This window comes from Coregonus lavaretus (genome assembly GCF_964263955.1).
Source record: "Coregonus lavaretus genome assembly, contig: SUPER_35_unloc_3, whole genome shotgun sequence".
Classification (NCBI taxonomy): Eukaryota; Metazoa; Chordata; class Actinopteri; order Salmoniformes; family Salmonidae; genus Coregonus; species Coregonus lavaretus.
Genome location: NW_028167179.1, coordinates 2,039,445 through 2,063,302, shown reverse-complemented (window position 1 = coordinate 2,063,302; position 23,858 = coordinate 2,039,445). Strand labels below are relative to the sequence as shown.

Sequence of the window (23,858 nt, the reverse complement as noted above, 5' to 3'; positions counted from 1 at the left end):
TGTTTAAGTGTTCCCTTTATTTTTTTGAGCAGTGTATTTAACTAGGCAAGTCAGTTAAGAAATTCTTATTTACAATGACGGCCTACACCGGCCAAACCGTGACGACGCTGGGCCAATTGTGCGCCGCCCTACGGGACTCCCAATCACGGCCGGTTGTGATACAGCCTGGAATCGAACGCCTCAAGCGCCTTAGACCGCTGCGCCACTCGGGAGCCCTGATTGAATTTACGACTGGAGGTTGTTCAGTACACCTGTCCACTGGTTGTGTTGTGTGTGGTGGTGGAGTTGTAGGGCAGCTCAGCCCCTGAAGTGATTCTTCTTATCAACTGTATGCATGAACTTCCTCTGTGTTGATCTCACCAACCCCCATTGTCTCACCTCTGAGAAGCAGAGGTTACATCCTGTAGGTCTGATATCTGATTGGAGGTTAACTTTACAGTAATACTATTGGTCAACAACTCAGTTTTTGAATCCAAACAACTCAGATGCTTATAAAAGGGTCTTAGATGAATTGTTCTTTCTCTTATGTTCCTGACTTGCTGTGGTGAGATACCTACACTCTTTCTTTCTCTCCCTCTCCCATGAGCTATGGTTTCTTTCTCACCCTCTGACCATACTTAGAATAATGCCTTGTAAAGCTTGTTAATGCTTTGTAACTTAACCTTTATGCATTGTATGTGAATCCATTCATTTTACAATGTTATTCAGTAATACTTGTTTAGAATTCCATCATGACCATTCCTTGATCTTAGTCAGCTAAACGCATAATACTTGATTGTACATGGTTTACATAATCTCTTGCATATTGATATTTATCTTATGGAGTCAGATGAACATTTTAATAGGCTAATTGCTTAGTCTTATTACGAGTCGCATGTGAGGTATTTATAATATCATATATACTGTATATACACATGTCAAATATTATTGCCCACTACAGAGTTTCTGTCCCTCGTGGTTCGGTCCCGGTTCCAACTCAGGTAGGAACAGCGACGGCTCCTGATCCAGGGTCCTGACAGGGGCCAGGGTTTGTGACCAGCCGCTTTAGAGGTCCAGTCTCTCCCGCCAGCAACACCGGATATCAGCAGGTCCTTATGGACTGCAGACTGTAAACACAAATTGTACAGAAGAGAATATAAAGGCTTATATAAGAAACTCTTTACTGTACACACAGAAACATGACATTATAAAATGTTAACCACAGCCCATCTCTAACACTGTGATTCAGGTACCGAACAATATGGAGCCATTGGAGTGTATTATAAAAAAAATCCATGTGTTGATTGAAGAATTAAGTATGTTTTGGTTCGACTGAAATAAGGAAAACTCAGTCCCTGCAATGATAGAAAAATAACCAAGTCAGTCAGCATGACGTTGTCGTGGAAATTCACCACTAAGGACTCAAATTCAAAGTAAATGAAGCAATCTTTGTCACGGCCGGAGATGTTCACAAACTCAATACAAGCCTGATGAAACTCTGAAAAGGGGCGTTCCCTTTCAGTCCCTTTATACTGCTACACAAACAAGTCATATAAGCATGATTTACATTATTCACATAGGCGTTGGTTCCTGCATGTGACTGATTTATACCATACGAGGCTTCTAACCTTGAAACTGAGATATTGTATCACTCCTTCTAGTTGCCAGAGCAATGTTCTGGCCAAATTGCTTATCAGTGATAGTGTGGTTTCCTCTGTGCAGTCATACACACAAAACATTTTCCATCACAAAGTAAATTTTAATTTCAACAAAATGGTCATACACTCACATAGTGTGAAGTAAAGTAATTTTATTGCACAACAATACGTGACAATTAGAATAACTTCTCACTATGGTAATACTTTACCTTTTCTGTAAATCTGATACCCTCGCTTTGATAAAATTTATTTTAGAATACTTTGGAAAAGGTCCAACATTACATTACACACAGCTTCACTAGTTTGTCAAGTAAACATGAATTAAGGCACTATAACTTCCTCCATTATAAAACACCAGCATCAAACAACAGGACAAGGTTGTCACTTATCATCAGTGAAGCATTTTTACAGACACCATCACACCAACCATCACCATTTCATCTACTCTGCCTCATCATACTCATTCTTTCCCCAGTTCCCTCTATATCCAAAACCAACAGGATTAACTACAACCTACCTAGTACTACATTACATGTTACTATACATGGTCCCTGTGCATTTTCTGCTGGTGTATCCTGAGGTAGCTTCTCTCTGAGAACCTCTTCTCGCAGTGTATACAGGCGAACGGCCTCTCTCCCGTGTGGATCTTCAGGTGCATCTTTAGCTGGTGCTGGTGGGAGAATCTCTTCTCACACTGGGGGCAGCTGTAGGGTTTCTCCCCTGTGTGGACCCTCTGGTGCCTCTTCAGGTGGGACGATCGGGAAAAACGGGCCCGGCACAGGTGGCAGGCGAACGGTTTCTCCCCCGTGTGCGGTTTCTCCCCCGTGTGTATCCTCTGGTGGATCTCCACCTGTTGGGGGAAACTGAAGGCTTTCCCACAGAACGAACACCGGAAGCGCTTCTCTTTGGCGCTGCCTCCTTTACTGATTCCGTCTCTACTACGGTAATGTGTCAATGGGCTTGTGTAGCCATTTAGTGTTGAGGCACTGGTATTGTCTGAGGTCTGGTTTAACATAAGGAGATTGTGAGGAGGATGAAGGCCAGGGAGTGTCTGTGTTGTCACAGGGTCCATGTTCCAGTTGATAGATCCTATAGAAGGCAGGCTGAAGGCAGCACCTGTTAGGGGGTTAACCTGAGGCGCCATCAGTCTCTCTGAATCACAACTATAGGAGCAGGATGGAGCATCGCTAGCCGAATCAGTGTCTGTTCTCTCTAGCTGCATATGGACACCTCCCCGTCCGCGCAGACCAACTCTACGCCTCGCCCTGATCTCAGCCAGTCTGTTTTCATGGAGTTCAGTTGTTGTTTTGTGTTCGACTGTTTGTTTCTGGTTAACAGTGTTGATTCCCAGCCCAGAGTTGAGGACGCTGTCCCATCCACTGACCTCCACTATGTCGCCTCTAGTCCTGGCCTGCTCAGTGATGTTGTCCCCTAGGTCATTGGCTGCACCGTTCTGGGAATCCAAGATGGTCACCCAGTCTTCTCTGTTAGCCTCCAGCCAACCACCTGCAGGAAGAGTTTACAAAATAGACTTTACAAACATGGCAGAGAAAACGTAACATTATGACTATAACTACTTTTCCCTGAAGGAGGGAAATAAGGTACAACATACTATGGGGATTCGGTTGAAAGATCTACAATCACGCCTGACAAGGTCAATGAAATCCGTGCATCGCTGGAAGCCCCGCCTTTCACAGGTGATAAGCGTGAGACTCTGATTCATTACTTCAATTTAATAACGCTTTTCACCGAGCCCTGGAACGGGCGGCACAGGGCCAAACAGGTGTTCTACCTCGTTTCCCTCCTTCAGGTAACAATAGTTATAGTCTTAACGTTCCCTTTCAGTCAGTCAACTTCGGTACAACATACTATGGGGAAATATAATCACGCCCCAAGCCGACCCCAACGGATACTAAATGAAACAGCCCATGACAGACCACCTAGACCTGACCTCCGCTAGATGGGGCAGTCTGGGTATTGCACACACTGCGCACTGCCTAGTTACTTCCCCTGTCCCAGCCGTAAGCACACTGTGGGCTACACTGGGAGCAGTGACATCCAAGCAATAAAATATCACAAGTGTGTGGTGATGCCTAACTCGCCGCAGCACAACTATATAGCCATGACTTTTGGGGCAAAGGCGGCATTTGGACGCAACATCAACTTAGAGTTCCCTGGGGTGAACTGAGTACAGGAAGGAGGTACGGATAACACGTGTAGGACCCCAACACATTTAGCCGAGGCCAAAGCCATGAGCAGGGACCTTTTGTAGGAGAGGATCTTCAGATCCACCAACTCCAAAAGAGTTGGTGGATCTCAAAGAGGGCCGCACCCTTTGCCTCCAAAACCAGCGCCAAGTCCCATGTGGGAAAATAGGTTTAGAGACCGGTCTGAGACGATGTACACCTTTCAGGAAATACACAACCAGGGGGTGGGCCCCCGGTGAGGCTCCGTCAATTCCCACATGACACACAGAGAAAGCGGCCATGTACACTTTTAACGTGGAGAATGCCGCCCCTGCTCGAAAACCTCCTGTTGGAACATAAGGATGTCCCTCACAAAGCACTAAAAAGGAACAAGTCCTTTATTTATTTTTATATTTCACCTTTATTTAACCAGGTAAGCCAGTTGAGAACAAGTTCTCATTTACAACTGCGACCTGGCCAAGTTAAAGCAAAGCAGTGCGATAAAAACAACAACACAGAGTTACATATGGGGTAAAACCAAACATAAAGTCAAAAATACAACAGAAAATATATATACAGTGTGTACAAATGTAGCAAGTTATGGAGGTAAGGCAATAAATAGGCTATAGTGCAAAATAATTACAATTAGTATTAACACTGGAATGATAGATGTGCAAGAGATGATGTGCAAATAGAGATACTGGGGTGCAAATGAGCAAAATAAAGAACAATATGGGAATGAGGTAGTTGGGTGGGCTAATTTCAGATGGGCTGTGTACAGGTGCAGTGATCGGTAAGGTGCTCTGACAACTGATGCTTAAAGTTAGTGAGGGACATAAGTCTCTCCAGCTTCAGAGATTTTTGTAATTTGTTCCAGTCATTGGCAGCAGAGAACTGGAAGGAATGGCGGCCAAAGGAGGTGTTGACTTTGGGGATGACCAGTGAGATATACCTGCTGGAGCGCATACTACGGGTGGGTGTTGCTATGGTGACCAGTGACCTAAGATAAGGCAGGGATTTGCCTAGCAGTGATTTATAGATGGCCTGGAGCCAGTGGGTTTGGCGACGAATATGTAGTGAGGACCAGCCAACAGGAGCGTACAGGTCACAGTGGTGGGTAGAATATGGGGCTTTGGTGACAAAACGGATGGCACTGTGATAGACTACATCCAATTTGCTGAGTAGAGTGTTGGAGGCTATTTTGTAAATGACATTGCTGAAGTCAAGGATCGGTAGGATAGTCAGTTTTACAAGGGCATGTTTGGCAGCATGAGCGAAGGAGGCTTTGTTGCGAAATAGGAAACCGATTCTAGATTTAACTTTGGATTGGAGATTCTTAATGTGAGTCTGGAAGGAGAGTTTACAGTCTAACCAGACACCTAGGTATTTGTAGTTGTCCACATACTCTAGGTCAGACCTGTCGAGAGTAGTGATTCTAGTCGGGTGGGCGGGTGCCAGCAGCGTTCGATTGAAGAGCATGCATTTAGTTTTACTAGTGTTTAAGAGCAGTTGGAGGCTACTGAAGGAGTGTTGTATGGCATTGAAGCTCGTTTGGAGGTTTGTTAACACAGTGTCCAACGAAGGGCCAGATGTATACAAAATGGTGTCGTCTGCGTAGAGGTGGATCTGAGAGTCACCAGCAGCAAGAGCGACATCATTGATCTACACGGAGAAAAGAGTGGGCCCAAGAATTGAACCCTGTGGCACCCCCATAGAGACTGCCATAGGTACAGACAACAGGCCCTCCGATTTGACACATTGAACTCTATCTGAGAAGTAGTTGGTGAACCAGGCGAGGCAGTCATTTGAGAAACCAAGGCTATTTAGTCTGCCAATAAGAATGCGGTGGTTGACAGAGTCGAAAGCCTTGGCCAGGTCGATGAAGACGGCTGCACAGTACTGTCTATTATCGATCGCGGTTTTAATATCGTTTAGGACCTTAAGCGTGGCTGAGGTGCACCCATGACCAGCTCGGAAACCGGATTGCATTGCATAGAAGGTACGGTGGGATTCGAAATGGTCGGTGATCTGTTTGTTAACTTGGCTTTCAAAAACTTTCGAAAGGCAGGGCAGGATGGATATAGGTCTGTAACAGTTTGGATCTAGAGTGTCACCCCCTTTGAAGAGGGGGATGACCACGGCAGCTTTCCAATCACTGGGGATCTCAGACATTACGAAAGAGAGGTTGAACAGGCTAGTAATAGGGGTTGCGACAATTTCGGCTGCTAATTTTAGAAAGAAAGGGTCCAGATTGTCTAGCCCAGATGATTTGTAGGGGTCCAGATTTTGCAGCTCTTTCAGAACATCAGCTGTCTGAATTTGTGTGAAGGAGAAGCGGGTGGGGGGGGGGGGCATGGGGAAGTTGCAGCGGAGGGTGCAGAGCTGGTGGCCGGGGTAGTGGTAGCCAGGTGGAAAGCATGGCCAGCCGTAGCAAAATGCTTGTTGAAATTCTCGATTATTGTAGATTTATCGGTGGTGATAGTGTTTCTTAGCCTCAGTGCAGTGGGCAGCTGGGAGGAGGTGCTCTTATTCTCCATGGACTTTACAGTGTCCCAAAACTTTTTGGAGTTAGTGCTACAGGATGCACATTTCTGTTTGAAAAAGTTAGCCTTTGCTTTCCTAACTGCTTGTGTATATTGGTTCCTGACTTCCCTGAAAAGTTGCATATCGCGGGGGCTATTTGATGCTAATGCAGTACGCCACAGGATGTTTTTGTGCTGGTCAAGGGCAGTCAAGTCTGAGGAGAACCAGGGGCTATATCTGTTCTTAGTTCTGTATTTTTTGAATGGGACATGTTTATTTAAGATTGAGAGGAAATTACTTTTAAAGAACAACCAGGCATCCTCTACTGACGGAATGAGATCTATATCCATCCAGGATACCTGGGCCAGGTCAATTAGGAAGGCCTGCTCACTAAAGTGTTTTAGGGAGCGTTTGACAGTGATGAGGGGTGGTCGTTTGACCGCGGACCCGTTACGGACGCAGGCAATAAGGCAGTGATCGCTGAGATCCTGGTTGAAGATGGCGGAGGTGTATTTAGAGGGTAAGTTAGTCAGGATGATATCTATGAGGGTACCCATGTTTACGGATTTAGGGTTGTACCTGGGGTTCGTTGATCATTTGTGTGAGATTGAGGGCATCTAGTTTGGATTGTAGGATGGCCGGGGTGTTAAGCATATCCCAATTTAGGTCACCAAGCAGTACGAACTCTGAGGATAAATGGGGGGCAATCAATTCACATATCGTGTCCAGGGCACAGCTGGGGGCTGAGGGGGGTCTGTAGCAAGCTGCAACAGTGAGAGACTTATTTCTGGAAAGGTGGATTTTTAGAAGTAGAAGCTCAAACTGTTTGGGCACAGACCTGGATAGTATGATAGAGCTCTGCAGGCTATCTCTACAGTAGATTGCAACTCCACCCCCTTTGGCAGTTCTATCTAGACGGAAAATGTTGTAGTTGGGGAAGGAAATTTCATAATTTTTGGTGGCCTTCCTAAGCCAGGATTCAGACACCACTAGAACATCAAGGTTGGCGGAGTGTGCTAACGCAGTGAATAACTCAAACTTAGGAAGTAGACTTCTGATGTTAACGTGCAGAAAACCAAGGCTTTTACGGTTACAGAAGTCAACAAATGATAGCTCCTGGGGAGTAGGAGTGATACTAGGGGCTGCAGGGCCTGGGTTAGCCTCTACATCACCAGAGGAACAGAGGAGGACTAGAATAAGGATACGGCTAAAGGCTTTAAGAACTGGTCTTCTAGTGCGTTGGGTACAGAGAATAAAGGGGGCAGATTTCCGGACGTTGTAGAAAAGATTCAGGGCATTATGTACAGACAAGGATATGGAAGGATATGAGTACAGTGGAGGTAAACCTAAGCGTTGGGTAACAATGAAAGAGATAGCATCACTGGAGGCACCGATTGAGCCGGTCTCGGCGTGTATGGGGGGTGGAACAAAGGAACGATTTGAGGCAGTTTGAGAGGGACTTGGGGTTCTACAGTGAAATTGTATAATAAGAACTAACTGGAACAGCAATAGGCAAAGCATATTGACATGGGAGAGAGGCATAAAGCAATCACAGGTGTTATTAGAGAGAGCTAAGACAACAACTGGTAATGGCGATAAAGTTTGGGCTGAGGCTAAACAGAATAAACAGGACAGGGTACCGTGTAAAGGAACAGTCCAGCAGGCATCAACTGTGCATCTGAGTGATCATAAGGTCCAGTGAACAACAATATGTGAATCCGAGAGCAGTTCAAATTGGTGCTTCAGCACAGCGAGCAGGAAGCACGGTTGTAGTTTGCGTGTGCTAGCGGGCCGGGGCTAGCAGATGGATCTTCGTGGTCGTCGCAACGGGAAGCCTGTTGAAACCACAGACGATTACGTCGGCAGACCAGTCGTGATGGATCGGCAGGGCTCCGTGTCGACTCTAGGAGGTCCCGTCCGGTTGACAGAGAGGTAGATAGCCGGGAGATGTGCTTGACTCAAGGCTAGCTGAAGGCTGATTAGCCAACAACAACATTCATTTCGTTGCAGCTAGCTAGTTGCAATTATCCAGAGTTAAAAGGTCCAGTGATTCAGTGATTCCGGCAGAAAATCCGATGTTCTGGGTGAAAACTGCTAACGGTGGCTAATAGCAAGTAGCTAGGTCGCTAGTTAGCTGGCTGGCTAGTTTCAACTGGAGATTCTAGATAAAGGTGAGTAAATAATAGAATCCGTTCCACATTGAGTGAGGTGGGTTGCAGGAAAGTATATTTAGTAGAAGGATGAAAAGTGTGATAGGGAAATATATACGTAAAATATTTTTTTTAAAATTAAAACAGGCTATTTACATGGACACACAAGAGAACACGACCGCACTGCTACGCTATCTTGGTATCAGAGCTCAAACACTTGCCACTTATACGCATACAGACCTCTCGTGGAAGGTGCCCTTGCAGACTGAATGGTAGCAATAACATTCGGCGGTAAACCTCTAGATATCAGATTGGCCCTCTCAGGGGCCAGGCCCATAGGAACCAAGTCTCTGGCCAAGCGTGCCTGGGACAACAGATCCCTCCCGGCGCACCCTTACCAACGTGGGCTGAATCAGAACCACTGGCGGAAACATGTAATGGAGGGTCCGATGCCACTGGTGTGCCAGAGCGTCTGTCCCAACGGGGCACTCGGGTCCCTCATCGAGAGATAGTCGACACTAAGCGTTTTCTCACGATGCGTAAAAATCTACGTCGGTCCTGTAGTCTCCACTCATGCTGTGACCACCTTGCGGGACAACACCTGGCGCATGAGAACCCCTTGCGACAGTAGCCAGGGATCCCTCCACTGGGCCAGTGCCCGGCGGAGGGTCAATATGAAATCGGCTTCCGTACTCAACTCAGGCAAATACAACAGAACATTCAATCGCGGGACACACAGACCATAATAGCCGCTGGTTTGTGAGAATTTTGGAACCAGGAAACACCGACTGTACCAGCAGTCCTGGGCTTCCGACAGAGGAACCACTCGTATTGCCTGTTTCTCCCTTAATATTGGCGCTGAGGCCAGGGGAACAACGAATTGTAGCCTGTACCCCAACGTCACTATTCGGATGACCAAGGGCGACACAGCGCATGCGCGCCCATTGGTTGGAGCAGGCAGCGAGTCTCCTGTAAAGTGCCATTTGAGGGGGCATGTCGACCCCAGTCGTGGCCTGGGAGAAATGTATTTTTTTCCCTTCACCACTCTCAACAAACTTGTGTCTGAATGTGGAGGAGGGACATGTTTTATTGAACTCACATGTGGAATATACAACACTCTTGAAACCCGCAAACAATGGGGTTGAAACAATGTGTTTAGGTGCAAACGTTTGCCTGAAGCCCGGTCCACTCTGGGCTCGAGGGCTTTGGCCATCCGTGATGTACCCCGATTGGCCGTGCCACTTGGGGTTACTGTTGTCACAACGGGTGTTTGGGGCGGCTGGCAAGGGAGGAGCCGATCCCGTGCCATCTCCCATCCCCGAGCTAAGTGCGTGGGGGCAGTCTCCTACTCCGCTCCATAGCAGGATCATCTCTCACCTCGCTCCTGGAAGCGAGGTGGCACTTGTTGCGCCTGGGATTCAGGCAGGTCCGACTTGGTGCTGGGCCCGGCCTGGCCCCCGGCAACCCCAAAGGAAGAAAAGCGTTCAGTGCCTCTTCCTCCTTTCTTTCTGGCCGTAGGAGAAATAGGCTCATCGCGGTCCCTCTCCGGCACCTTCGAAAGCGTCAGCCAAAGATGACGCAGTGCCACCACAGTAGCTCCCCTGCTCTTCCCGAGGGCCAGACCAATGCACCGGAACATGTGCAGAATGAAGTCAGACTTAACAGTATGAAAAAGTAAGAGAATGTATGCACTCACTACTGAGGGGATCAGGCAACCACCCCCTCTGCACAATACACCTTATCCAGCTGAGCGACAATGCTTGTTAGGGCGCGTAGGATTCGCATTAGCCACACCTTTGTTAGCCAACGGGGCGAGGTAGCCAGCTAGCTTGCTATAGACTGGAGGCGTGTGCACCCGCCCCGCCCTGTCCCCTCCATCCCCTCCAGATCCATGAAGGGGGCAAACCCATGCAGCATCAGCTTAGCTGAATGCGGGTTGGACCAGGTTGTCGTCAATTCTTCGAAATCCAGAAACAGGGGTAGGTGGTGCTTGACTGTGGCAACCACAGGGGGCAGGTACTTCCCACCGAATCTTGATGACTTCTGCTGCGGGTGTAAACATGCCCACTTCACCTCCAAACGCATAGCCACCCTGCGGCACAGTTCTATGAACGATGCGTTGGATCCCAGGGATTCCCCCTCTACTCCCAAAGTGTGAGGAGGTGGCTGTCCCGGAACTAAGTACTCTTCGTCACCTGAGAAACCCCCGGAGCTATACAGAGACACCAAATCGTCATCCGAACCTGGGCCCTGTATGTCACCGTGGGAGACCGAACCAGCCGGCTCACCATCTCCCTGCTGGGAGGCTAGTTCCACCTGTTCCGACATCAGCCAAGTCCCTCTCCGCTTCCTGCACCTCGTTCCCAACAGAGATGCCGGCATCCGGGAATGGAAAGTCGCCATCGCTAACTCCAAGCTTCCTCAATAATGCTACATGTCTTTCCAGGGAGTTTGCATGCAGTATGTGGCAATGCGCACACGGACTGTTCCGAGCAAGGGCCGTCTGAGCGTGTTCCAAGCCGAGACAAACTACACATAAATCGTGAGTACCTTTCAGAGAAATACTATAACTGCATGACTGGGGGAATGATCACGACCCCGAAGCCGGCTTAGCTATCGTCGTCTCGGTCGCTTTCTTAGCCATCTTACTCATTGCTCCAGCAAACTGAAGAATAACATTGTCTGTGATTAGGAAACTTATGATAACAAATACAAACTTCGGCACACAACGTCCAGGGAGTGAGCACGCTCTACCAGTATGTGGCAGTTTAGTTGGCGCAAATGTAAGACAGTCTCTTTTCCCAATTGTTTGTTTTAGTAGCTTGAATCGCTCCTGTTCACGAGGTGAAGAGCGGAATAGTTTAAGGAATGCCTTGTCAGGCATGATTGTAGATCCTTCAACTCCCCATAGTATGTTGAACCAAAGTTGACTAACTGAAGAGGAACTCCTAAATGTTTTGAGTCAATTACCTGGTCAAGGTTATACATTGTGTTTTTGTATGTAAACATAAGTGGTATTGATTTCATTTTATCAATGAAGAAAATTAAGAAAGAATAATAGCCAGGCGCATCACTATTCCCATTCAAGATCTATTACTGTATGTATGCTACATGTATTTCTCCCTTACCTTGCTCCCCCATCTTTAGTCCACTCAGCAGATCAATGCTCTCTGGTCCATCTTCTATTGTCTCCTCTTTGACTAGCAGCAGATCAGGCTTCCCATCCTCTATGTCTACTGACTGTAAGAGATACAGAGTGAGAGGATGTTGGATCAAGAAATCTGATATGAGCACCCTGCTATGGAGCATCTTCTGATTAGGCAATGAAGGATTGCTATGAGTACTATGCAAACATGTTAGTTGATTTGATACTATGCAAACGTGTTAATTGATTTGATTACTTGACGCTCTTTAAAAATGGTTTGATAATTCAAAGGCATGGTCCCACACTTCGGAGAAAATTAATCAAGACCTGGGCCCGTATCCACAAAGCACCTCAGAAAATATCCTAGGAATCCTGCTAAAACCAGTTTTTAAGACAAAAAAAACTCCCAGCTCAGAGTAGGTTTTAGGATGATGTTAAGACACTACCCAGACAAACTGAGCCAGGAGTAAAGTCAACTCATAAAAGTTTATCTAAACTGGTAATCATGACAGTTTGAGGTACTGCAATGGAAAGATAGTGATGAGGCCCATTGACATTGTTGCAAATAATGGGGAATAACCAATCACAATGAGGCATCGCCAGCTGTGAACTCTATAGCACGCTTCATACAACCATGTAGAATGTGACTGTACATCTTAATGTTGCAATGGTAAAACGTTTGATACTGTATAATTTCACCTGACATGATCAATTCTCTTAATTATCGGCTAATATGTTGGCGTGCATAACCTTTTTCTAACCAATTCTGAAGGTTGTTAAAAGCAGAATTCTGACAATATTACCGTTATATCAACACTCGTTTAACAACTCCTAAATCGCTTTGGCACAGTCGGCCTCAAGTCACTTGCTGATAATGTTGCAAACAATGTTGCATACATTTGAAAGGTCTATCATTTTCATCAAACACATTTACAGTACCAGTCAAAAGTTTGGACACACCTACTCATTCCCGGGTTTTTCTTTATTTTTACTATTTTCTACATTGTAGAATAATAGTGAAGACATCACAACTATGAAATAACACATATGGAATCATGTAGTAACCAAAAAAGTGTTAAACAAATCAAAATATACTTGATATATTTGAGATTCTTCAAAGTAGCCACCTTTTGCCTTGATGACAGCTTTGCACACTCTTGGCATTCTCTCAACCAGCTTTATGAGGTAGTCACCTGGAATGCATTTAAATTAACAGGTGTGCCTTGTTAAAAGTTAATTTGTGGAATTTCTTTCCTTCATAATGCGTTTGAGCCAATCAGTTGAGTTGTGACAAGTTAGGGGTGGTATACAGAAGATAGCCCTATTTGGTAAAAGACCAAGTCCATATTATGGCAAGAACAGCTCAAATAAGCAAAGAGAAACGACAGTCCATCATTACGACATGAAGGTCAGTCAATCCGGAAAATTTCAAGAACTTTGAAAGTTTCTTCAAGTGCAGTCGCAAAAACCATCAAGCGCTATTATGAAACTGGCTCACATGAGGACCGCCACAGCAAAGGAAGACCCAGAGTTACCTCTGCTGCAGAGGATAAGTTCATTCGAGTTAACTGCACCCCAAATAAATGCTTCACAGAGTTCAAGTAACAGACACATCTCAACATCAACAGTTCAGAGGAGACTGCGTGAATCAGGCCTTCATGGTCGAATTGCTGCAAAGAAACCACTACTAAAAGACACCAATAAGAACAGACTTGCTTGGGCCAAGAAACACGAGCAATGGACATAAAACTGGTGGAAATCTGTCCTTTGGTCTGGAGTCCAAATTTTAGATTTTTGGTTCAAATTGGAGATTTTTGGTTCCAACCGCCGTGACTTTGTGAGAAGCAGAGTAGGTGAACGGATGATCTCCGCATGTGTGGTTCCCACCGTGAAGCATGGAGGAGGAGGTGTGATGGTGCTTTGCTGGTGACACAGTCAGGGATTTATTTAGAATTCAAGGCACACTTAACCAGCATGGCTACCACAGCATTCTGCAGCGATATGCCATCCCATCTGGTTTGCACATAGTGGGAATATCATTTGTTTTTCAACAGCACAATTAGCCAACACACCTCCAGGCTGTGTATGGGCTATTTGACCAAGAAGGAGAGTGATGGAGTGCTGCATCAGATGACCTGGCCTCCACAATCACCTGACCCAATTTAGGCATCTTTCTTTAACAACGTGATATTGCGCTCCAAAGGGATATCTTGAAATAACAATGTAGGTAATTAAAAAATTGAAATAATTATTTATTAGCCTATTTGTTATAAGTATTTAGGCATATCATGTGAAATAGGCCTCATCATTGTCAAAGGCACAAGAGATATTTATGGATTGATCATAAAGCATTATCAAAACATTAATTGAACAAAGCAATTGCATGTGACGCAGGAACCACCGACTTGCTGCATTTTTCTATTATCAAGACTCTTGCTGGTAACTCTTAACGGGTTAGGACAGCTCATGAGGTGTCCTAAATATCTGACTTCGTGCATAGATTGTATTTTTACCCATAAGAGTAGAATGTTTCTATTCTCAGCACTTACGACCAATTTTCTACTCTGAGACGCTTTGTGGATACGGGCCCAGGTCCCCACCTGTCTACATAGTCCTATTCATTATGATGGAAAAAGCTAAACTGATCCTTCTAACTGTAAGTCGCTCTGGATAAGAGCGTCTGCTAAATGACTAAAATGTAAAATGTAGATCAGCACTCCTACTCTGAGAGGCTTTGTGGATGCAGGCCCTGACCTAATACCATTCAGATAGTAGTTTACAGTGGGCTCACACCTCAGTGAGCCTGTGTGTGGTCCTGTGCTGCTCCGCTGGTGCCTCTTTGGGTCCAGGAGGAGGTGTAGTCTGTTTGTCCATGACCATGGTCACCACAGGGTTCCCCAGACCCTCCTCACACCCCTCCTCCTTCACCAGCAGCACCTCCGGACCCTCCTCCTCCTGGAAGAGACAGGTAATACAGATTACACAGACATACAGTGAGGGGAAAAAAGTATTTGTTCCCCTGCTGATTTTGTACGTTTGCCCACTGACAAAGAAATTATCAGTCTATAAATTTAATGGTAGGTTTATTTGAACAGTGAGAGACAGAATAACAACAAAAAAAAAAAAAAATCCAGAAAAACGCATGTCAAAAATGTTATAAATAGATTTGCATTTTAATGAGGGAAATAAGTATTTGACCCCCTCTCAATCAGAAAGATTTCTGGCTCCCAGGTGTCTTTTTATACAGGTAACAGCTGAGATTAGGAGCACACTCTTAAAGGGAGTGCTCCTAATCTCAGTTTGTAACCTGTATAAAAGACAGGGGGGGGGGTACTATTTAATTAGGTGATTATCGAAAGGATCTTTGGTTTTCTTGAACCGGCCGAGTGCAATTCTGTAAGCATTAAATACATGATTTTGATTTTTGCAACTTAAAAAGCTGACTCATCCTCTGTTCACACCACCCCTCGCTACCGAACACAATTGCTTATAAAGCGCTGTGGGTGTATGCAGAGTAGGGTGAGATCAGATGTGATGTATTCTAAAGAGAGTCTCAATGAAAATCCAAGAACGCAAAGCTCCATCTTGTGTTTTATTAAACATAAACAAGTTTTAAATACACCATATGAAAACCACACATACAGTGCCTTGAGAAAGTATTCACACCCCTTGACTTATTCCACATGTTGTTGTGTTACAGCCTGAATTCAAAATGGATTCAATAGATTTTTTTCTCACCCATCTATACACAATACCCCATTAGTGTTGCATGGTATACCGAAACCTCAGTACTTTCTTGACACACACAAAAAAAGAAACTGTTCGGCACTACAATTTGTTACGTCCGTTACTTCTGTCAAATGTGTCTCACGTGATTGAGAGAATCAAGTCAGCACAGCCTCATTATAGCGCAAAGAGCCTCCTACACTTATGCTGCACAGAAGTTAACACACTTGAATAATGCAACACTGCATGTAGAAATGTTGAAACTCTAAATTACTGTTTGCAAAACAATGTCCATACAGGCTAGAACACTTTTACAATGCAATACTTACACACTCGTTTCTAACATGTAGGTTCAGCATTCCTGAACAGTACCATCACAAAAGTCAGAATGTTGAATAAACGTATATCATTTATTTAACTTACTTTACCTGATTTTGTCCCTATGTAGGAGGTAATCTGAGACAAAATATCCACAGGGAAGAGTTATTAGCTCGACTTTCAGTACGCTGGTCTATGGTTGGTATTTCCGGTTTTTATTTTCAATAAAGATGCAATTTGCACATGACAAACACTTGCACAATATGGCCGAGCCTAACCGAACCACAGCTGATTGCGAGGAAAAGGTGCGTCGGTGGACTATGTTCGGTTACATTCAGCTATTGTTGACATATTGTGCATCAGGTTAAGAGATTGAAAATACAAGTGGCCGAGCCTACCAGCACCGCCAAAAGGACCAACAGCATCTACAACCAGTAAAGTAAGTAAATATCATTTTATTCAACATTCTGACTGATAAGCCATGGAGTAACAATCTGATGTTTAGACAAGGTAGCTTCCAGCTTTAATTAGGCTAACTTTCCTTGCTAGCTTACAGCTGAATTCACCACCCTAGTTCTATGCTGATTTCAAAGATGATCATCACCAAAAACGTTATTAATTCACTTAGTCTCCCTCGCCAACAAAAACAAATTAACTTTGTCTTCCTTCCTTCGCCTCCCATCTGGTTTCCACTCGATTCCACAGCCACAAACTCAAATTCCACAGCCACATTCTGCATCGCGAATGACAATTTCTTAGAGACAGTGCACAATTTTATAAAAGAAGAGATTGCTTCTTCTATCCAAATGTTGTTAATCAGTACAATAAAATAATGTTATTTTAGCAGTTGCCAATTAAATAAGTCCTAACTGGAAGGGATGTTTTGTTATCCGTAGCCCCATGAAATCAGCTAAAACAAGCTCAATTACTCAATGCATGCATACACTCCTATTGTATATGTATTCACCTGTATCGTAAATAGACCTAGGCTACATCTTGATTTACCCAGTGTATCAATACAGATTTACCATTCAAATAAATGATTACCATTATGTTGTTTTGTAGTTAGAGTGGTAAAAACAAAGTCAATTTGAATATAATTGATTTAATTAATGCATACATGGCTGTCTCTAAAAAAATTGACATAAAAATGTTAAAATGGAATGACATTGAACTCAAAAGATGCCCAACCATTGAACAGAGCAGTATCTTAGTTCATCTGTCTGGATCAAGTGCCATTCTGTGACTTTGGAAAATACGCCTTTTTTTGTGGTATTGTTTTTGTATCAAGTATCGTGACAGTATAGAGTAGTGTGACACTAAACCTGGTATCGGTATCGAAGTCAAAATTCTGGTATCGTGACAACACTATACCCCATAATGACAAAGTGAAAACATGTTTTTAGAAATGTTTGCTAACTTATTGAAAATGAAATACAGATCTAATTTACATAAGTATTCACATCCCTGAGTCAATACATGTTAAAATCATTACAGCTGTGAGTCTTTCTGAGTAAGTCTAAGAGCTTTGCACACCTGGACTGTACAATACTTCCACATTATTCTTAAAAAATGTATTCAAGCTCTGTCAAGTTGGTTGTTGATCATTATACAACGGGTGGGTCTAATCCTGGATGCTGATTGGTTAAAACCGCATTCCAGACAGTGTCTATTCCACAAGGTACCACCGGCTAAAACTATGACGTTGAAATGCCTATTTACTCTGTTCCATCTCGCTGAGCAATCCACTGTCTCATCAGCCCAGCCAGACAATTTATAAACTTGATCTCCACTGTAAAAAGCATCTAGACATTATCTCCCATTTCGTTTAGACTAGCAATAGGTTTTCAATAGTGGAGATTTGTATAAACCTTGCTGTCTGTCTCTCTGATAATTGCAACATTGTTTCAGTATTGAAATTCGATCTCCAGCTGTCCCATAGTAATGAACGTGTAGGGGTCAGGATGAGACCGACAGGCAGGCAGGCAGCTAGCTTTACTCAGCCAGTTGAAATCATGAATCAGCATCATTTTTATAGATATATACAAAGAAATGTCAAGAGAAAACAGGTCAAACGAAACGAAGTGCAGCTAGTTTGCAGTCTTTCCAGCTTCAGTTTGAAGTGATTGTGTTAGCTGTGTTGTTGGCTAGCTCCTCTGAACAAGTGTCCTGACGAGACAGCACATTTTCTATGCCAGGTGAAATTGCGCATCATTAGCTCATTGTTATGGATGTATCCAAATAAATGTCACAAAAAAACAGCAAATGCACCTACTTTGTTGTTATTCTGGCTGACGTGACTGTAACTTAGCCGTAGTTGGCTAGCTAGCAAGCAAGGGATGAGAACGTTGCCAGCCAGTCCATAGATACAGAACAAAAAGTCTTAACGACTGGGTCGCGTCTCTGGCAACCGAATCGATAGAACGAACGACCAGCCGGCTTGGGTAGCAACCCTAGATTTGTGTCGGGACTATATATTGTGGAAAGATGAAATAGTATGAATAAATTCGTGAAAATAACATTTTTAATGAGTATGTAAATCATTATTTGAATATGGTAATCCCGTTGTATAAAACTGATAATTCCCTCAAAGCCGGTTTTTAGAGGATATATTGACACGGTTTGCGAACACACGTGCCAATATATCCTCCAAACACCGGCTTCGAGGGCATTAACACTTAATTGCTAGACAGGCATTTTCAAGTCTTGCCATAGATTTAAGTCAAAACTGTAACGGCGGCAGGTACAGTGGGTAAGCTACCTGGGGCGGCAGGTAGCTTAGTGGGTAAGAGCGTTGTGCCAGTAACCGAAAGGTCGCTGGTTCTAATCCCCGAGCAGACTAGGTGAAAAATCTGTCGATGTGCCCTTAAGCAAGGCACTTAACCCTAATTGCTCCTGTAAGTCGCTCTGGATAAGAGCGTCTGCTAAATGACAAAAATGTAATGTAATGTAAATGTAACTAGGCCACTCAGGAACATTCGATGTCGTCTTGGTAAGCAACTCCAGTGTATATTTGGCCTTGTGTTTTAGGTTATTGTCCTGCTGAAAGGTGAATTTGTCTCCCAGTGTCTGTTGGAAAGCAGACTGAAACAGGTTTACAAGCATGCCCATAACATCATGCAGCCACCACCATGCTTGAAAATATGAAGAGTGGTAGGTATTCATGATGTTGATGGATTAGCCCCAAATATAACGCTTTGTATACAGGACATAACGTTTTTATAAAAATTGGCAGTTTAATTTAGTGCATTACTGCAAACAGGATGCATGTTTTCGAATATTTGTATTTTGTACAGGCTTTCTTCTTTTTACTGTGTCATTTAGGTTAGTATTGTGGAGTAACTCCAATGTTGTTGATCCATCCTTCGTGTTCTCCTATCACAGCAATTAAACTATAAATGTATTCAAGTCACCATTGGCCTCATGGTGAAATCCCTGAGCGGTTTCCTTCCTCTCCGGCAACTGCGTTAGGAAGGACGCCTGCAGTGACTGGATGTATTGATACACCATCCAAAGTGTAATTAATAACTTCCTCATGCTCAAAGGGATATTCAATGTCTACTTTTTTTATTTTATTTTTTATTTACCAATAGGTGACCTTCTTTGCGAGGCATTGGACAACCTCCCTGGTCTTTGTGGTTGAATCGGCGTTTGAAATGCATTGCTCGATTGAGGGAACTTACAGATAATTGTATAGGGAACAGAGAAGAGGTATTCAAATTATCATTTTAAACACTATTATTGCACACAGAGTGAGTCTATGCAACTTATGTCACTTGTTAAGAAAAGTTTTACTCCTGAACGTATTTAGGCTTGCCATAAGAAAGGGGTTGAATACGTATTGAATCAAGACATTTCAGCTTTTCATTTTAAATTAATTTGTTAAAAATTCTAAAAACGTAATTCCATTTTGACATTATGGAGTATTGTGTGTAGGCCAGTGACACAAAATCTCAATTTTATCCATTTTAAATTCAGTCTAACACAACAAAATGTTAAAAAAGTCAAGGGGTGTGAATACTTTCTGAAGGCACTGTAGTTGAATTGAAGTAATTAAATAGGCATTTGTGAACATCATATAGCCTACACAGTACAAACACAATATGTAACATACTTTTTCGGCTTATATATGCCTTATATAGCACACGTCTGGATGCAATATTCTACCCAGGAATATTCAACACTGAAATCTGTTACTCATGTTATTCCAAATGCATCTGTGGATCTTTTCTTCTGACAATAATGAAAATGTATCTGACTTTAATGCAGGGTTTGATCTAAATGTCAGAAGCTATCGAGTGGAATGGTTACTTTCTATGTTATAGAGTGAATGGTTTTTCAGCTGGTGTATCCTGAGGTAGCTCCTCTCTGAGAATTTCTTCCCGCAGTGCATACAGGCAAACAACCTTTCTCCCTTGTGGACCTTCAGGTGCATTTTCATTGGGTATTGGTGGGAGAACCTCTTCTCACACTACGGGCAGCTGTAGGATTTCTCGCCTGCGTGGATCCTCTGGTGCCTCTTCAGGCTAGACGAATGGGAGAAGTGCATATGACACTGGGTACAGCTGAAGGGTTTCACCCCTGTGTGGACCCTCTGGTGGATCTTCAGGTTGCCAGCCTGGGCGAAGCGCATGTGACACTGGGTACAGCTGAATGGTTTCACCCCTGTGTGGACCCTCTGGTGGGTCTCTACGTTCTGGAGGCAGCTGAAGCCTTTGTTACAGAACATGCAGAGGAACCGTTTCTCTTTACTATTGCCTGATGTTGCTCCCCCTCCCCTCCCCTTGGCCCTTTGGTCCTTTGAGTTCAATACTTGATTGTGTGAATCGGAAGGCCCCATCGACGTGGACACTGGGTTGCAATCCCTGAGAATGTGTAAAGGGGACTGGGTCGCAACATTTGGATTTGTCTCTAAGCTTTCCCTGTAGTCTAAGAATTCTCTACCTTGTGAGTGTCCGTCTCCTAAGTGAGTCTTGTCTGCAGTCAATGTCAGAGGAACGTTGCCCTCCAGTTTCACAGTCACTTCGTCTATGACTAGAACCTCTCCTTTCTTATCTAGGCACCCTTCAGAGTATACACTACTACTGTACTGCTTCCAGTCCCCTCTAGACGGATCAGTCTGTGTCTCTAAACCCAAGGATATGTTGCCAGGGTCCATCTCTGTAGCGTAAGAACAACACGGATCATCAACGCTAGTGTCTACCGTGTCACCATCACCCTCTCCAAGGGAATTAACCGTCCTCTGGGTCTGGTAAAATATCGGTAAATACTCTGACCCGGGAGCAGAAGGACAGCCCAGTCTCCCCAGCCCTAGTCTCTCTGGGTCTGATCTGTGGTCAGATCCTGTGTGTAAGAGCCTGTGTGTTACAGTTAAAGTCTCCGTGTCTGTCTCTGACTTGAGGAATGCGTTCGGCTTTCCACTGACCTCCGTGATGCTACATTGGGTCCTGGGCGGCGCTGTGGTGGTGGAGGTGGTGGTGGGGACCTCTGTGGCTACATGGGACGCTACAGTCACTCCAGTCTGGATGTCTCTGCTGCGTCGTGGGTCCTCCTCTCCTTCAGACCTCTCCTGCTTGACCCCAGGACCTCCAGCCTCTGCATCTGCAGACTGACACAAGAAGAGAGGAGGTTATTACCGGTGCATGAGTTATAATAATAATAATAATAATAATATGCCATTTACCAGACGCTTTTATCCAAAGCGACTTACAGTCATGTGTGCATACATTTTTACGTATGGGTAACTAAGTGCTGTTATTGTGAAGTGGAAACATCTAGGAGCAACAATGGCTCGGCCGCAAAGTGGTAGGCCATACAAGCTCACAGAACGGGAACGGCGAGTGCTGTTGCGCGTAAAAATTGCCTGTCCTCGGTTGCAACACTCACTACTGAGTTCCAAACTGCCGCTGGAAGCAACGTCGGCACAATAACTGTTCGTCGGGAGCTTCATGAAATGGGTTTCCATGGCAGAGTAGCTGCACACAATCCTAAGATCACAATGCCAAGCGTCGGCTAAAGCACGCCGCCATTGGACTCTGGAGCAGTGGAAATGCGTTCTCTGGAGTGATGAATCACGCTTTACCATCTGGCAGTCCGACTAATCTGGGTTTGGCGGATGCCAGGAGAACGCTACCTGCCCGAATGCATAGTGCCAACTGCAAAGTAATGGTCTGGGGCTGTTTTTCATGGTTCGGGCTAGGCCCCTTAGTTCCAGTGAAGGGAAATCTTAACGCTACAGCATACAATTACATTCTAGATGATTCTGTGCTTCCAACTTTGGCAACAGTTTGGGGAAGGCCCTTTCCTGTTTCAGCATGACAATGCCCCCATGCACAAAGCGAGGTCCATACAGAAATGGTTTGTCAAGATCGGTGTGGAAGAACTCGACTGGCCTGCACAGATCCCTGACCTCAACCCCATCGAACACCTTTGGGATTAACTGGAACGCCGACTGTGAGCCAGGTCTAATCGTCCAACATCAGTCCCCAACCTCACTAATGCTCTTGTGGCTGAATGGAAGCAAGTACCCGCAGCAATGTTCCAACATCTAGTGGAAAGCCTTCCCAGAAAAGTGGAGGCTGTTATAGCAGCAAAGGGGGAACCAACTCCATATTAATGCCCATGATTTTGGAATGAGATGTCTGACAAGCAGGTGTCCACATACCTTTGGCCATGTAGTGTATATCTATGATCATATGTAATAAAGTCATGCTTTTTTATATGTTCAATTTATATCTGTAAATTAACCAATAAAATCAAGCCACAGCCGGCCATGATTACAGACACCTGTGTGTGTCCTTTCAAACTCTATATAAACTAGTGACCCGCAGTGTTTGTCATTATACCCTGATGAAGAGAGCTTGTCTGTCAAAACGTTTTTATAAAATGATTGGATCTGAGCTCCAAGAGTGTGCGGCTCTCCTTTTCTTTTTCAAGTCTCACAAGCTCCCCTATGGTAAATAAATGAGGATGTACATGTAAGCAAGTGAATAGCTGAGGGGAGCCTTTCTGAAATAAACTGGCCACATTTGATGTACTGTAATTTTGATGTAATACTATTACACTAACCTCTATCACAATAACGTGCTGGGTTGAGGTTCCACTTCCCTCATCAACAGTGATTGGTTGGTCATCTCTCCATGTATTGTGTCCCACTGGCTTCACAAAGCTCCTGTGGCCTCCAGTGAGCTGTCCTTCACCAGAGACGGATTGGGGGAAAAGACATGGTTAGGTTAGCTACTGTCAATGCTCAATGCTATATTGTACACTTTTGTCACTGTCTAGAATTGGCAAGGATGTAAGGTAACACTTTGAATAACTTATTGATATACTATTTATAGATTGATTGATTATGTTCCATGCATCATATTGTTTTCAATTAGTAAATAATAGGAAATGCAGTAAATTAAGAATCTGGTTAGAATTTGACAATTTGGTACTTTTTCCACTACTGGCAAAACGTACCTCTTGCCATTCCTCTGTATCGGTCGAGGATGTTGACGTCACTGGGACGACTGGCGAGAACGCGCTCTTGCGTTGTCCTCTGTGCGCGCTCCCGTGCCACCTTCAGTTCCTGTAGCTGTAGTTTCCTCCGCAATGAGCTGTTTTCTTTCAGGCTTTGAGTTATTTCCAAACGAAACACTGCATAGTCGTCGTCTACGAGTTTACAGATCTCTGCCACGGCTGCATTCGCTAGCACCTCCATGATGGAGGCTATTTGAGTGTGAAAAACCATACAGTTAGCCATTGTTAGCTAGCTAACAGTAGATAGCGTATATCAAACAAGTCCTGTCTCCAACGCGAATTAAACACTGCCTTGGGAAAGAATGTGATGCTGTGCAGTTAAATTAATCCTATTTTGAGTTACATGGTGTTAATAAACGTCTAAATAACGACAAAAACACTAACGTGGAAATTGTTCATGGTCACTGTCCACTTCCGTTTAAATTGAAGAGAAAGGATCTTATTGGTTGGCGTCATAGCTCAAAAGGTGTGGTTAAATGAAAAATGTATGTACTGTTCTTTGAATTACGGTGCTGCTTATTATATTACATCAAATCTCCTATGATCGATATATTTCAAGATAAGAGCAGACTTGTTTAGAAAGAACAGTGTGATTGCAAGAATAGAGTAGAAAATAATGACTTTATTCTATCTACATCACCTCAGTAAG

The 23,858-nt window shown here is 44.2% G+C and overlaps 1 protein-coding gene across 1 annotated transcript; it reads right to left on the bottom strand.

Moving 5' to 3' along the window:
* Nucleotides 1-1,057: 1,057 nt before the first annotated feature.
* On the bottom strand, nt 1,058-23,602 carry LOC311110278 (uncharacterized protein). The gene is made up of 7 exons (XM_084188817.1): nt 23,150-23,602; nt 22,754-22,878; nt 21,111-21,293; nt 14,435-14,596; nt 11,625-11,736; nt 2,155-3,143; nt 1,058-1,106 (listed from the first exon to the last, which is right to left on the bottom strand). The coding sequence occupies exons 1-6, from the start codon at nt 23,430-23,432 to the stop codon at nt 2,176-2,178; spliced, it is 1,833 nt and encodes a 610-aa protein (XP_084044943.1). The 5' UTR covers nt 23,433-23,602; the 3' UTR covers nt 1,058-1,106; nt 2,155-2,175.
* Between the last annotated feature and the right edge of the window lie 256 nt (nt 23,603-23,858).

Bases quoted from the DNA above. Each gene is read 5' to 3' on its own strand.
- LOC311110278 (XM_084188817.1), bottom strand. From the start codon at position 23,432: ATGGCTAACTGTATGGTTTTTCACACTCAAATAGCCTCCATCATGGAG. The intron at 22,879-23,149 runs GTACGTTTTGCC...TCTCTGGTGAAG, and splicing joins ATACAGAGGAATGGCAAGAG to GACAGCTCACTGGAGGCCAC. The intron at 11,737-14,434 runs GTGTGAGCCCAC...TATCTCTTACAG, and splicing joins CCACACACAGGCTCACTGAG to TCAGTAGACATAGAGGATGG.